Source organism: Arachis hypogaea, chromosome 5 (assembly GCF_003086295.3).
Source record: "Arachis hypogaea cultivar Tifrunner chromosome 5, arahy.Tifrunner.gnm2.J5K5, whole genome shotgun sequence".
Classification (NCBI taxonomy): domain Eukaryota; kingdom Viridiplantae; phylum Streptophyta; class Magnoliopsida; order Fabales; family Fabaceae; genus Arachis; species Arachis hypogaea.
The window spans coordinates 104260726-104277175 of NC_092040.1; the positions used below are offsets into that span (position 1 = coordinate 104260726).

The 16450-nt window shown below is 35.2% G+C and overlaps 2 protein-coding genes across 5 annotated transcripts; both read left to right on the top strand.

Annotated features, from left to right (window-relative positions):
- The first annotated feature begins 434 nt into the window (after positions 1-434).
- LOC112802417 (pentatricopeptide repeat-containing protein At1g20230) lies at positions 435-4931 on the top strand. The gene is made up of 3 exons (XM_025845633.3): positions 435-836; positions 1232-1300; positions 1909-4931. The coding sequence occupies exon 3, from the start codon at positions 2171-2173 to the stop codon at positions 4421-4423; it is 2253 nt and encodes a 750-aa protein (XP_025701418.1). The 5' UTR covers positions 435-836; positions 1232-1300; positions 1909-2170; the 3' UTR covers positions 4424-4931.
- A 59-nt stretch (positions 4932-4990) lies between these two features.
- LOC112802420 (probable cyclic nucleotide-gated ion channel 20, chloroplastic) lies at positions 4991-15800 on the top strand. Of its 4 annotated transcripts, none has more exons than XM_029298529.2 (14): positions 4991-5164; positions 5472-5579; positions 7382-7884; positions 8647-8838; positions 9037-9135; positions 9440-9577; positions 9832-10074; positions 10470-10727; positions 11077-11222; positions 11907-11984; positions 12374-12503; positions 12958-13201; positions 13328-13490; positions 15575-15800. In XM_029298529.2, the coding sequence occupies exons 2-14, from the start codon at positions 5540-5542 to the stop codon at positions 15693-15695; spliced, it is 2355 nt and encodes a 784-aa protein (XP_029154362.1). In that variant the 5' UTR covers positions 4991-5164; positions 5472-5539; the 3' UTR covers positions 15696-15800. The 4 variants fall into 4 exon arrangements, with proteins under 4 accessions (XP_029154362.1, XP_072093786.1, XP_072093785.1 ...); XM_072237685.1 differs by lacking the exon at positions 5472-5579 and adding an exon at positions 5336-5412 and having other exon boundaries at positions 5126-5164; XM_072237684.1 differs by lacking the exon at positions 4991-5164 and adding an exon at positions 5294-5335.
- Positions 15801-16450: the final 650 nt, after the last annotated feature.

The window sequence follows — 16450 nt, forward strand, 5'->3', positions numbered from 1 at the left end:
AAAACGTACAATAACTACATAAAAAAATATATACACGTATTAATATAAATGACTTGCATAGACTTATATAGAAGAACGATAATACTTTCCTAAAATGGTAAGAGAATGAATTAGTTTTCCAATAATGATTACTCTTGAATTAAATTTCTTTCTTAATACTTAAAGAAGAGCAACTTGCGAAGCTTTGATCCTTCGATCCGTCGTGGTAGACGATGCTCTTTGCAACTGTCTCTCAAGCCCAATGTTTTGAAAACCGATTTAAACCTATCGATCGAACCGATTAAATTGCAAACTGATGAGAATTACGGTTTAATTATATCCCAAAACCAAAAGAAGTGAAACCGTTGTTGAACCGGTAAATCGGTCGGTAACCGATCAGTCGAACCGAACCGGGACCCGGCCGGTTTTTTACTTTGCCCAAAAACGCTCAAAACACAGCCGTTTAGCATTCAGTAATCCCACCCCAGCACCAAGCCCCAAGCCCCAGTTACCAACCCTCACTCGCTCCAACTCTCCAAGGGGCGCAGCACACCCTCCCTCGTTCCTCCCATCACCCTCGAGCAGGCCGTTCCTCTCATCGCCGGCGAGCTCAGTCCCTCCCCCTCGTTCAGCCGCCGGACTGCTCCTGACGCCGTCGCCGGTTGGAGCTTCGAAGCTCACTCGGTCCCTCACTCAGCTAACGTCTCAGACTCTCAGCAGTGGAAGCATAGTCGCCGGGCTCGCCTCCTGTCTCCGTCGCGAAGCTCTGTTCCACCGTCGCCGGCGCCATCTCTGTTCCTGCCTCCGTCGCCAGCTCTCCGTTTCCAGCGCCATCATCCTTCTTTGCATTTGAAACTGTAATGGAGCCTCAATTTGATTCTGAGTCTGATTTGTTTTTTCTTCTGAACTTTTTTATTCTGATTGTTGGTTTGATTCTGATTTATTTTTATTCTTCCGTCATCCTCTCCATTGTTGATTCTGATTTGTTCTTTGGTTGGGTTGTTCTTGATTCTTTGGTTGGATTGTTAATTCTATTTTTTTTAATTTGAATTTTTTGTTCTGTTTTTTTTTTATTAATTCTGGTTTAGGATTGATTCTATGCTTTTGACTTCTTCAATGATTTTTTTTTTAAATTTATTTATTCTGTAGCTGATTTATTTCTTTAATTCTGGTTTTGCTTCCGCTGCTCCTGCTGTCGTCGTGGTGGCCGACGCCTCTCTTGCGGTTTTGCCTCTGCTGTTCTGATTCTCAGTCGTGGCAACTCTCCAGTCATCTTTGCTGCTCTCTTCCGCTACCTGCGCCGCTATACTCTACTTCACTGGTGTGTTCCGCCTCTCTTCTCTGCGAACTGCCTCTGAATCTTTTGTTTTTTCGCACTTAGTTGTTAATTTTTATTGTTGATCAATGTGGTGGCGGGGTGTTGTTGTTGCTATATACGTGTATTGTTGCTGCTACTGAAATTTTGCAACGTTTGCTGCTGCACTCCTTAGGTCAAGAATTATTGTGGTTTTTCCCCCAAATAATTCACACGTGAAGTAGAGAATACATATATCATAATTGGAATTCGTCGCTTTGTCTCTTAAAATCAGAAAGATAGCTGTAATTTAATTTGATCCATTTAGTATTCGAGAATCATGTTTCGTGAGATGTTCTTCTTGTGATATCCATTTATCACTTTTTGGATTGGGCAAACGCGAAGCAGAAGCCATTTCACTTTATGTTAGTTTGGTACTTGATGTTATTTTAGAAGCAGAAGCCATTTCGGAGTGAAATCAGTTTTACATCTTATTAGTTTGGTGCTTGTTGAGTTAGCCAGATTGGTAGAAAAATCTTCATCAAAAGCTATAATTAATTAATTATATTTTAGGATGTATATTTATAATTTATTTATTATTTTATTCTAAAACGATTTTTTTGGTTGAATCACAGTTAGACTGGTTGGATCAATGAACTAGTAAATCAGTGACTAGAATGGTTCGATGACTGGTTCGGTTCTCAGAACTTTGCTCAAACCTCTTCGCATCTTATAGCAGAGTACGCTAAACAAGCTATGCAATAGCAACAATAAACCTTCAATCATGTCCGCACCAAAAACCCCAATCCCACTTAGTCTTCCTCCTTCCCACCCATCGCAACACTAACAACAACAGTTAAACATAACCCCAACAAAGAGATTTTTTTATGCCCTCCCATGTTCAACGGAATCTACAACATAATATCGCAATGCCTGAGTTCCAGCACCATTACCCTTTCCCACGCGCGTCAAGCCCACGCGCACATTCTCAAGCTCGACCTCTACGGCGACACCTACATCGCCACAAGGCTTCTCTCTCACTACGCCAATAATCTCTGCTTTTCACAAGTCACAAACCTCGTACTCCATTTCTTCCCCAATCCAACCCTCCCTTCCTTCACCACCATCATCAATGCCTTCGCCAGGTCCCACCAATACGACGCCGTTCTCCGCCTCTTCTCCCTCATGGGTCATAAGGGTCTTGCCCCTGATGGGTTCCTTCTCCCGAGTGCAATCAAAGCCTGTGCTGCGTTGCAAGCCTTGAAGCCCGGGCTGCAGTTTCATGGGTATGCTTTTGCGTCTGGTTATGCCTTGGATTCAATTTTGGCGTCTTCTCTGGTGCATATGTATCTGAAGTGTGATAGTATTGGGGATGCGCATCGACTGTTTGATGAAATGCCTGAGAGGGATGTTGTCGTTTGGAGCGCGATGATCGCGGGTTACTCGCGACGTGGGATGGTTGAGAGGGCCAAGGAGATGTTTAGTGAGATGATGAGTGAGGGGGTGGAGCCCAATTTGGTATCGTGGAATGGGATGCTTGCTGGGTTCAGCAATGCAGGGTGGCATGTTGAGGCTGTGGAGTTGTTCAAGACAGTGCTGAGCGAAGGTTTTTTGCCTGATGGGTCAACCGTATCATGTGTGCTTCCTGCTTTGGGGCAGTTGGAGGATGGAGTGGCTGCGAAACAGGTTCATGGTTATGTGATCAAACAGGGATTGGGATTGGATAGGTTTGTGGTAAGTGCGCTGCTTGATATATATGGGAAGTGCGGATGCACACATGAGATGTTGCAGTTGTTTGATGAGGTCGATCAGAGGGAAGTTGGTTCTTTGAATGCTTTTCTAAATGGGTTGTCGCGAAATGGTTTGATTGACACTGCATTGGAGGTGTTCAGGAAGTTCCTTGATGAAGGAGTTGAATTGAATGTTGTGACTTGGACCTCTATGATATCTAGCTGTGCGCAGAATGGGAAGGACATGGAAGCTTTGGAGCTTTTTAGAGAGATGCAGGCTCATGGAGTGGAGCCTAATGCTGTAACGATACCAAGCTTGATTCCTGCATGTGGAAATATTTCAGCATTGAAGCATGGGAAGCAAACCCATTGCTTTTCTCTCAGGAAGGGGATATTTGATGATGTTTATGTAGGTAGTGCATTGATAGATATGTATGCGAAGTGTGGAAGAATCCAGTTATCTCGGCTTTGTTTTGATAAAATGTTGGATCCAAATTTGGTTTCTTGGAATGCAGTAATGAAAGGATATGCAATGCATGGGAAGGCTAAGGAAACAATAGAGATGTTTCGAATGATGCAAGAGAGTGGCATGGAGCCTGATGAGATTTCCTACACGTGTGTGTTATACGCATGCGCCCAAAATGGCTTAACTGAAGAAGGGTGGCAATATTTCAATAGCCTGTCAAAAGAACATGCCATTGAAACTAAAACAGAACACTATGCTTGCATGGTGACACTTCTTAGTCGTGTAGGGAAACTTGAAGAAGCTTATTCTCTCATCAAGGAAATGCCATTAGAACCTGATGCTTGCATCTGGGGAGCCTTACTAAGTTCCTGTAGAGTTCACCATAATTTGAGTTTAGGCGAGATTGCTGCAGAAAAGCTTTTCCTGTTAGAACCCGATAACCCGGGGAACTACATTCTTCTGTCCAACATCTATGCTTCAAAGGGCATGTGGGATGAAGTAGACAGAATTCGTGATGTGATGAAGAGTAAGGGTTTGAGGAAAAATCCTGGCTACAGTTGGATTGAGATTGGAAACAAAGTACACATGCTTGTTGCTGGTGACAAGTCGCATCCACAAATGCAAGAGATATTGGAGAAATTGGAAAAGTTGAGTGTTGAGATGAAGAAATGTGGTCACCTTCCTAAGACTGGACTTGTGCTGCACGATGTGGAGGAACAAGAGAAGGAGCAGATATTGTGTGGGCACAGTGAGAAGTTGGCAGTAGTATTAGGACTACTCAACACGAGTCCGGGGCAGCCTCTTCAAGTGATTAAGAACCTGAGAATCTGCAGTGACTGCCATGCCGCTATAAAATTTATTAGCAGTTTGGAAGGGAGAGAAATTTTTGTGAGAGACACAAATCTTTTTCACCATTTCAAGGATGGTGTTTGCTCTTGTGGAGATTATTGGTAATTTCTCATGAACTTCATTTCTAGGGACATCTGGTTTCTGCCAAACACAGAATACACTAATCAAGATTATTTGTATACATTTGATGCAATGGAGTTGTCAAGTTGAGAGCAATGGATGTGCATTGTCATTTTAGCAATTGGCAGTTAGATTATAGTTAGCTGTCCCCAGTGGGTCTCAGTTTGACAAATAAACATTTCTGTTCAGTCCCTTGTTTCCTGTAACGGAGATCTTCTGTCAGCCGCATGATCTAGATTATACTGAAAGGCGATGGTGGTCCATATCAGCAGATTTTCCTTTTTAGTTCTGTCCATGTTGTTGGCAGATGCATGATTTAGCATCAATTAGGAAATTTAAAGACATAAATTCGAGATATTGTTCCTCACAAGCTAGCCTTCACAGCCTCCAGTATTTTTTGTGGAGCTGACCATGTGTTTCATCTGTTATAAATAACATTAGTGTCAACTTGGGATAGAATTTTATTACTATAAATCCTACTTTTATTTTTGAATTCATCTGGGTATGATGATGACACTGCATTCTGATCTCTATATTTTATGAAGTCAACAGCATCTTTTTTGTTTCTGCTGAATGAAATTGTGTATTCTGGGCATGGGAATGCTGTTTTCTGCTCGTCTTTAGAAGGCATTTCATTGCACAAGTTCGTGATACTCAGCCCCGCTCAAGCTATAAAGTCCCCTAACCGCATGATTGTATGGTTTAAACATCAAATTAATATATAAGGTATCTATGATATTTAATACAACATTCATTTATTTCTTATTTTAATGTTATCCTTGGTGATCTTGATAGTGAAACTGTATTTGCGCAGCCTGATATAATACTATCTTGATCAATCTATTTTCAGCCAATGGCTTGAAATTGTGATTTGTTCTAATGATTTGTTGTACTCAGGTAAGTATAAAACTTCTGTCAATATTTGTTGTGGTTTGGAGGGCTTCTTGGACTCCTGCAAGAACTCTTGAGTAAATGTGAGTAATGTCTCGTGAAAAAGAACTTAATGCCATTGTCTATTGCATGATTGGTGCAGATAAACATTATTGAAGGAGCATCAAACATTATTGTGGTTTATGTCTGTATAAATGGCTGATACCTTGAATGAGCAACAACAGTTTATCAACAGTTGAACCAGACCAAGGTAAACTGGAGCGACCAAGCAAACCAGACCGGATTTGGTTACTTCCAATCTGGACCGAATCGGCCCACACTACACCAAACCAAACTGAACTACGCCAAACTCAAATTAGACTAAACTAAATCAAATCAAATTATACCTGACCAAATAGAAGTGGAAAGTGCTAAAGAGGAACCTTAGAAAACCGAATTAGACCATTTTTTATTTTATTTTTCAAACAATTTTAAGCCTAATTAATAATAAAATATTATTACAAACAGTTATACTTTTAAAGTAAGAGTATTTTGAAAAATACATTTCTAATCCATCGGTGGGTTTGATTTGTATTTTTATTTTCAATTTTCTTTGTTTTTAGAATTTTGTAGGGAAAAAAGTAGTAAAAACAGTAAAATTTTATTTTCATTTTTATCTCTTATTTTTTTCATAATTTTAAAAATAAAAATACTAAAAATAAAAACAGAAAATAAAAATACAAAACAAATGTAAATTTAATTTTTGATATCTTAATATGCAAATAGTCAAAGTGGATTATTATAAATAAAAGTATACTATAAGTCTATAACATATATAACAAATTTTCTTTGTTAGGACTTATTTGCCAGTAAGGAAAATGATACTAAGACAATAGCGGTGGCCGTGTCAACTCTCACAGTAATGAAATTCAGTAAGAATTTCCTGTGATTGAAGCATGTTATTGACATATTGACTAATTTTCACATATTGAAACATTTGAAGTCAAAGCCCTACATTATTTCTACGTAGCTTAGGACAAACAGAACTCAACTTCTTTTAATTCCAAACCAAACTAGAGGTTGTCACTTGTCAGCATAACATAACAACGTGTGCAAAGGTGCAAACTTGTGGAATGGGGCAAACAGGAAATTGCATGGGAAACACACCCACAACACATAACACACATAGATCACAAAACAATGACTCTAAGCTCCAATCTTTCTCTCTCTATGTTTCCCTTTCACACTGCCGTTTCTTCAAAGTCCTTACTTTTTACCCAGTCAGCACATTTATTCACAATTCTCCTCTATATATTTATCTTGAAGAGGAAATGGTTGATTGGTATCAGGGTTAGAATAGATAGTGGAGTTCTTTTCTTTCAGTTCTTTTGACAAACAGGTGTTTACTCTCTCTTATTCCACTTTTGTTTGTTTGTTTTCTTAATTTGGTGTGCTTTCTTTTATTGATTTGCTGGTTATCTTTTTCTTGCTTTTAGTCAATCTTAGTAAATTATGCTTGGACTCTTTTTCATTACGGCAATTACCATTTTCAAGGAGTAGTGAAAATTAACATGTGTTTAACGGTTTAAGTTCCTTGTTATGGTTTATTCTTGGTTGGAGAGAAATTAAGTATAGTGCTATTACCACCTCCTTTAATGTTTTCCATTGGCTGCATTGCATTGAGATGAATCTGAATAAAAGATGTTGATCTCAGCAATATATAATTCATTTTAAGATATTGCAGACTGTATATTTCAAAAGAATTAGAAGAAAATACCTTAACCAATGAATAATGAACAGTTGCCTAAGATCAGCTGATGCTCTTTTTCTTTTCCTTTTTCTTTTGTTTAAATAAACCGCTGTGTTATGTTTTTGTATAACGGGCCTGAAAATTCCAATCAGTCTAATAATTATCAGGAGTATAACTGTATAAGCATAGCTTTCTCACATATGATCTCTGGATTCCTGTCTTGCCACCTTGGACATCTTGTTTCCTGTTATTTATTCATTGTTTTGTGAATATATTAAATTAACTTTGACTTAGGAATAATTGTTATTTTGTTAATACTGCAGAGTTGTCAAGAGACATGGCTAGTTCCGGAAAAGATGAGGAACCAATGCTGTCAGACACTCATCTAAAGCAATCAAATGAACCTGTTAATTCTAAATTCCAAAATCCTGCACCTAGGACACGTAGCATATCAATTTCTATTCCCATGTTCTCGATGGAACCACGCGAAAGAGTAAGTGATATTAGGGGACACACAGGTCCCCTACGGAGTCAGAGAAAAATCCCACTTGATCAGATGAGTGGTCCATTGTATGTTTCCAATAAATCTGGAGCTCTCTTCCGGGCAGGGAAGCAACCAGCAGAAACCAAGACAGAAAACTTTCCTTCGTTTAGTGTCGGCATGGCTGAAAGTGATTTGCAAAACAACTATAATGGTAAAAATGAACATTTAGCAAAGTCTGGTCAACTGGGAATGTGCAATGATCCATATTGCACGACTTGCCCGACTTACTTCAAGGCCACTCAACAAAGGAATTCAAAAGCTTCGGGTATATTCAGTCCGAAGGTACTTTCTTCCTAAATAGACTATCCTTTCTTTCATGTTAAGAGATTTAGATGTTAATGATGGCACACTATTAGCTCGATCCTTATAGCCAAACCCACCAAATGGAACAAGGCTTAATTGTAGACTTGTAGCTATATATTTTAAGGTTGCATTAGATTACAGTTACACTATGCACTCAGGTTCTTATGTTATTGATATGTTGCTAATTTTATTCCAGATGTGTGCTGTAATGTCTGGTTCTAAGAAAACTTATGATTTGATATGCTTATTTTCCCTTTCCCATGGTTTTATATATATAACAAATAATTATTTCACTTCTAGTTGTATCTATGTTTGGTTGTTATGGTTATTTTCATCAAGTATTTTGTTAGTGTTTTAAGTAATCTAACAAGAATTATGAAACATGGAGTTGTCCTGTGGTGGATAATAGGGATAAAGATAGCAAGGCCTAATGATAGAGCAGCATAGCAGACAACATAATTATAAGAAAATGATCCTTATCTGTGCACAACTAGATTCCATGAAAATTTGCATGGCTTAGTAATTCTACTAAGCTTTATTGTGCTATTATAGGCAATATTCTTTAAATTTTAAAATATTCTATTCTACCTTTTTGTGGAAATTTAACCTGTGAATTGTTTCGACGATATTAGCACCTTTTTAACTACACAAAAGAAAAAGAAAAAAATAAGCCTTTTCTCACTAGGTGAAACAATAACTCCTATTACTGAACTAATTTTGTTGAACTTTGGATGTTTTCAGTTTCACAATTCCCTTTATGGGGATGCCAAGTGTTGGGCAAGAAGACTTTCTGCTTTCTTGATTCCTTATGTACCTCGGGTTATGAATCCTCATACAAAACTTGTTCAACAATGGAATAAGTTTTTTGCAATTTGTTGCTTGTTGGCAATTTTTGTGGATCCATTATTTTTCTTTTTGCTCTCTGTGCAGAAGGTATGATTTCCCCACCTGTTGTTTAGATTCAAAGATTTTAATGTTTTGTGGTTCACTTAAACAATCTCTTATCACTTCATTACGAATAAACACCTTTATGTGCTAGGATAGTTCCAAAGCAAGGCATTACTTTGTTTTATAGAATCTCTCAAATTCCCAGAACTCTTAAATTTTTTTTTTTCTGCTTGTTTTGTGTAGGAACATAAATGTATTGTTATGAACACACCAATGACAACTTTGCTTGTTTTTCTTAGAAGCATGAACGATTTTGTATACCTCATAAACATTATTCTTCAGGTAACTTTCAGAAATTTCAGCTGATTGTTTATTCCTTGTGCACTATTTTTCATACATTAACGATGGTCACTTTGAGACATATATTTGAGCTCCTAAGTGTTTATTTGTGTGGGCACTAGAAAGTAATCTCATTGAATAAATACAAAATTTTAATAAATTTTACTGTTAACGCTAGGCTTCAAAAATGATAATATTTTTGGTGAATCAATGAATTTTTTATTTGTTCGGTTGGCAGGCTAGGTTGGTACTCTTCTGTGATGCAGCAAAGCATAACTAACATTTCAATTTTTTTTTCTTTTCCCAGTTTCGGTTGGCTTATGTAGCTCCGGAGTCTAGGGTGGTTGGTGCTGGGGAATTAGTTGACCATCCTAAGAAAATTGCTCTTCATTACCTTCAAACATATTTTTTTCTTGACTTATTAGTTGTAATTCCACTTCCTCAGGTAAACATCATCCATCCCTCTTTCTTACTTATTTCAGTTTTGGTATCTCATACTCCAAATGATCAATATTCGATGTATATATATCAAGTAAATTGTTATATTTGATTGTTCAAGATTTTAAACTTCTATGTCAAGTAAATTTAGATGAATAATAGGTTCTGTGTATTTCTTTCTAAGCTGATTGTGGTTCTATTTCATATTATATATGCATTTCGACTTCCTTGTTATGATATAACTCAGTGGAATATTTACAGATAATCATATTGTTTGTAATACCACAAAACTTGGGATCATCAGGAGCAAATTATGCAAAGAATCTTTTGCGAGCTGTTATCCTTGTTCAGTATATTCCCAGATTGTGTAGGTTTCTACCAATGCTAATTTCTCCAACCGGATTCATATTTGAGTCAGCATGGGCAAATTTCTTTATAAATCTTCTCACCTTTATGCTCTCTGGTCATGTTGTTGGGTCATGGTGGTACCTCTTTGCTTTGCAGGTATGTGTAGGTCTTTCGCCAAAGAACTCTTGTAGTTTCTTTTTCAATGACTACAGTTTTGGTTTCAGATTATTTTTTTATTTATTTACTTTTATGTACACCTTACAAATTCATTTTTTAATAAACAATAAAACAAAAGGGAGACAAACAATACATCATTTTTTTCTCTTTTTCCCCCCAAAGCAATGCATATATTAAGGATTCATGATAAAATCATATCATGCTTATGACAACAGAAGAAAAGAAGTAATGCTTAGATTGCAGACTTTTGATTTGGTATCCTTGATATTATGCATTATTGTTTGCATGGATTCAAGTTATGTCCAAGCTGTGTCAAATAATTGAACTATATATATATATATATTTTACTTTCTTTTCCCTTGTTTCTTTTCCAGAGGGTTAATCAATGTTTACGAGATGCCTGCAAGAAATCTGATATTCTTGAATGCAACAGATTCATTGACTGTGGTCATGAACATGCTGAAAAATATCGAAATAAAATGAATTGGAAGTATTGGATGAATGACACTAATTCATCAGCTTGTTTTACCGAAGATGGTTTTCCTTACGGGATTTATCTTAAAGGTGTCAACCTTACTGCAGAACATAATGTGATCACTAGATATGTATATTCATCGTTTTGGGGATTCCAGGTAGATCTTTCATTTCTTTTCTCAATATTAATTGTGTCTAATGAGTGAAGCAAGCTAAGGTGCATAATTCACAACTAAAATAGAGGAAAAACAAGTTACAATATCATGGGCGATCAACAAGCAAGATATAAATTTCAGAAATTCTAAATTTGAAGATGATGACATTCGAAGTGTGTAATACTTTGTTACGAACATCTGGAGCAAATGAAACATTTTAGAACCTGAAATTCCCAAAGATTGTTCAGTGTCCTGTAGGAACAATATTGTGCTTAGGATAGTACGTGCATGCCAATTCAATATTTATTTCTTAATGAAACTCAACGAATGCTACATCTATTTCATTTTGCAGCAAATTAGTACTCTGGCTGGCAATTTGACCCCAAGCTACTTTGTTTGGGAAGTCCTTTTCACCATGGCCATCATAGGATTGGGACTCTTGCTTTTTGCTCTTCTCATTGGAAACATACAAAACTTTCTTCAGGCTCTGGGACGCAGGTAGATTGTCTTGCTTGTATTCAATGCCTCAAAAGTCAACATGTTGAGTGACTAAGAAGTACTGTTTGAGAGCAGTGTTCTTTAATTTCCATTCTCACTAAATTAATTAGTGATTTAAGATTCCCTTAAGCATTAGTTAAGAAAATTATGTGATGTTCGAGCTTGAAGAATGAAGGATATATCAGGGGAATAGGATTGCACTTCTCGTTGCTGTATATTAATTAGAAAGAACCCTGAAAGGTTTTATACCTTTAGAATTATGGCTATCTATGTTTTCATATTTAACTATCAATTATGCTAGCTTAGCGGTACATTAGCAAAATAACTAAATAAAAATGCAACTTAGCAGAACTCAGCAAGGTCAGTTATTTGAATGAATGCTAAAATCTTGTTTTAGTGAATAGTAATTGAACTGTATCTGTAAGTCTTATTCTTTGACACCTGAAATGTTTATAATTGTGGTGGATCAATGTGAATAAATGCAAAACTCTTGTCCTAGCTTAAAATTCCCTAGAATGATTCTTACTGATTCTTATAATCTATATCCTGGTATGTTGTTTGACAGCTTTCCTGTCTTATATATGGCATACCAAAAATATGTCTGGTCTTGTTTTTTTAGTTTTAGTTTTGATAGTTGTGTTTGTAACCATATATGTAAACTCATTTCCTTCCTTTCTTTTAAAGGAGGCTAGAAATGTCACTTAGGCGACGTGATGTGGAGCAGTGGATGAGTCATCGACGCTTAGCAGAAGACTTGAAAAGGTAACTATTTTTCTTCATTTAGTATTTGTAGCTAAATTGATTAAATTTGCCCACTAGTTCATTGTCCATTCTTCACAGAACATCATTTATTGGAAATTTATGTATTAACTTTGTGAACAAGTTCTTGGTGACATATACAAAATGTTTACATGATATGATTCTTTGCAAGGAACCAAATTATTCCATTGCTCATGGACAAATTAAAACATATGAGAAGCAAATCATGGTACTGTATTGTAGGTTGTTGAAAAAAAACAAAAAGAAAGAAGGGAAGATGTGTCTATCATATCTGTTTTGTTCATATAGACATTATAATCATGGATTTTGTGGATGATATAACACAAGTTTTAAGGAATCCAATCCACTTACATGCCTGGCCTATGTTGTAGGAGAGTGCGACAAGCTGAACGTTACAACTGGGCTGCAACAAGAGGAGTGAATGAAGAAGTGCTTCTAGAAAATTTGCCTGAAGACCTTCAGCGGGACATTAGACGCCATCTCTTTAAATTTGTAAAGAAAGTGAGTAGGCCTTTTTACCAATGTGCCACATTTTCCGAAACTTACTACCAAAATGCTATTCTTCTGAAACTAATTACCATATTCCACTTTTTCTATATTACTATAATCAATCGTAATTAAAAATGAAATAACAAATCAGTTCTCACCTTAGCAAATGGGTGGACATTTGGGTAATTAGTTTTAAAAGCGTGACATTTTGATAATAAGTTCCGAAAAAATGGTACATTTGGAAAAAAAGCCAAGTGAGTACATAGGTACACCCTACAATTCAACCCATGCAGCGTAAAGTTAGACAGTACAACTAAAAATGTTACTTAAGGCTATTTTGAAGTCAATGCTCATGAAGTTGAATCTATTGCATCAAAGGTCTTTGGATTAACGAACTAAGTTTGGAGGCAATGATGATTTGATTCTAATGTTTATGTCTTATCATCTTGTGGTGTATACAATGCAGGTTAGAATTTTTGCCTTGATGGACGAGCCTATCTTGGATGCCATCTGCGAAAGACTACGACAAAAAACGTACATCAAAGGAAGCATAGTTTTGTACAGTGGCGGTTTGGTAGAGAAGATAGTTTTTATCGTGCGTGGGAAATTGGAGAGCATAGGCGAAGACGGAAATGTATCTTTATCTGAAGGCGATGCTTGCGGCGAAGAACTTTTGACTTGGTGTCTTGAGCATACTTCAGCAAACAGAGGTAACATTTTGCGTTTCCTTGCAATACTTGATGCACAAGGAAAGTACCTAATTCATGTTTTCATAGCATGCTGTACTTAAAAAAAATAGTTATCATTTATCAATACCAGCTTTGTTTCTTTTGCAGATGGCAAAAAAGTAAAAATCCCAAGACAGAGGTTAGTTAGCAATAGAACAGTTACTTGCTTAACAAATGTGGAGGCTTTTTCTCTCACTGCGGCAGACCTTGAAGAAGTTACAAGCCTTTATGCACGATTCTTGAGGAGTCCGCGTGTTCATGGAGCCATTAGGTTAGGTTATCCTTTATTCTTACGCCTGTTTCTTATTTTTTTAAAAGTAGAGTGACAAATAAATTCTTAATAATTTACAATAAAGATTGACTAATAAAATTTTTTAAGATAATAGATGTAGTTATCTTTAAATTAGTTTCTATGATTAAAATAAAAGGACTTAATTTGAACTAATTTATTCACGTTTATTATTCTAGATAATTTTATTGGTATTTTTTTTTAAAAACTAATATGTCCGAAATATAAATTTTCAGAGTTTATTTGTCACTTTACTTTTTTGTTTTTCAATAAGAAAAATTCTTCCATGGTCCAAAGGAACATTATGGGTCAATTCAATTGTTAAAAAAAATTGAGGGAGTAAAGTGTGATTTCTAACTCTTCATTGTTCTTTTTCTTATGTTTTTTTTGTCTCACTTATAAAATTAATTAATGATGAGAAATCGCACCTTACTCTCTCAATTTTTACAAAAAGTTGAGAAGATCCATTTCCTTAAATGTGTGCTCTAAGTTCATCCATGAGCACTGGTTTTCGTTTAAAATGTTAAAAATTATATTAAAATTAAAGAATGACTGATAGTGCATCCTATATGATTCTCGCATGCCATTCTATCTAGTTTGTTTCTGCACCGAGTGATTAGTGAATCAGTGTTGGTCTTTTCAACAGTAGAAACTAGAAAGCATGTCTCAGATAATGGGTGCATCATTTCATTTTTTTCAAATTGAGGGAGTAAAGTTTAATCTTTAATTTTTTATTTTTTTTAATATTTTTTTAGAGGAAATAACAAATAGGCATAGTTATCAAAACCGAATTGGTGATCGAACCGGTTAAGTTACTGGGTTATTGGGTTACTGGTCGAACCGGTTAATCCGGTCACTAGTCAAGCTACTAGGTCACTGGATCATTGCTCACGTACAGTTGTTTTCATGTGAAGTTAATATTTAAAAATCGTTAGATGATTTGACAAGTTTGACTAAATTATCATTTAGCGATTTTCAATTATCAATTTCATATGAAGACAAATGTATGTGAGTCTTTACTTATTATTATATACTATAAATATTTGTTGAAAAAATAATATTAATAGATATCGTATAATCATGAAAAAATAAATAAATTGTGATTAATAAAATTTATTTATTTATCTTTTTAATTTGTATTAAATATAAAATTATAGTTAAATAAAATATAAATTATTTAAAAATGAGTGACATTAAAATGAAAATAAATTGAATATAAGTAAACTAGAATATCCTATATGTATTATAATTTGTACATATAATGACAAGAAGCATTGCAACCTGTTGGTCATGCTAGCGTCTCTACTATCTTTAGATAAGGGGTTCGAACCCCAGCCATTTTTCGGTCGAACCGATGCTCACCGGGTTTGACCGGTTTTTGTCAGTTTAGTACAGATTTTGTCGGTGTTAGGTCCGGTTCACTGGTTTTTCGGTTGAACCGGCCGGTCCGGTCTGGTTTTGCTAACTATGCAAATAGGTCATTGACCTTTTGATCCGCAGACATTTAAGTTTTTGAGGATTTGAAAATACATTTAAGTTCTTGACCTTTTCAAAACCTAGACATATTGATCCCTAGTATTAACTTGGGTCTATCAGACTCAACGGAAAAATCAAACGTAACTCTCGTTGTACTGGCCTGGTTGATATGGATGCACACGTGAGGAAATTTTTAAAATTGAACAAATTAGACTCAAGGATCGATATCTTCAGATTTTAAAGAGGTCAGAAACTTAAATGTATTTTTAAATTCTCGGAAACTTAAATGTCTACAGACCAAAAATTCAGGAATCGATTTGTCTTTTTCTCTCTTTTTTTTTAAATATAATATGAGAGATTACACTTTATCCTGTCAAGTGAAAAATACGATGAAAATTCAAATACAGTCAATTTCATGTACAATTAATAATTGAGAGCCGTTAAATGATAATTTAATCAAATCAGTCAAATCATTTAATATTTCTTAACTATTACTTGAATTTTCACCGAAAGATACACATGTGATGTCAGTCTTTGCTTCTTTAAATTCTTAACTGACGGCATACTTTTGATTCGTCCCCTAATTTTAGGTATGAATCACCTTATTGGAGATGCTTTGCAGCAACGCGCATTCAGGTTGCATGGAGGTACAGGAAGAAACGTCTTAGTAGAGCTGACACTTCACAATCACATGAAACATTATATACATAACTTTAAAAAAAAAATGCTCATTTATCTTAAAAATAAGTAACTAAACTAATCATTATGTATTTGTATATATTTATATATATTAATTCATATACTTTTTCAGCTAAATAGTTAATTAGTCACCGGATACTTAGACATGTTATAATAGAATAATCAAATTTACGATAAACGAATAATTGAACTTGTTTACAGTAATATAACAATAAAAGTTTGTAAGATATCAAACTTGTTTATAGTGATATAATAAAATTTTATAAGATATTAAATATCTATTTTTATACGGGGTAACTGATTAGTCAAGTTAATTTTTTTTTTTACAAAAATACTAGGTATTCACATTTTAAGTCTTTTTATAACCAAGTTTAATAAGTTGTTTAAAAATAAAAACCAGTGCTACTTTTCTCTTTTCTTTAACAATTGTGGCTGCTTCTTTTTCTTACATTCCTTCCTTCTTTCTTCCTTCTTTCTTCTTCAACTGTGATCGCTATTGTTATCGTTGCTGTCACCACAATTATTGTTGTTAATTTCCTTCTATTTTATTCTTCTTCTTGATGTTGTTATTAATTTTTTTTTATCCTCTTTTATTATCATTATCATTGTTTTTATCATCTTCATCTTCTTCTTTTTTTTATAAATGTTAAGAAACTAAAACACAAAAATTTTGATGCACAATACATCAATTTTGATATATAGCACAAAAAATTTGTAAGGACCATATGTCTAAAACATTGACACCCAATTAATAAAATACACATAAC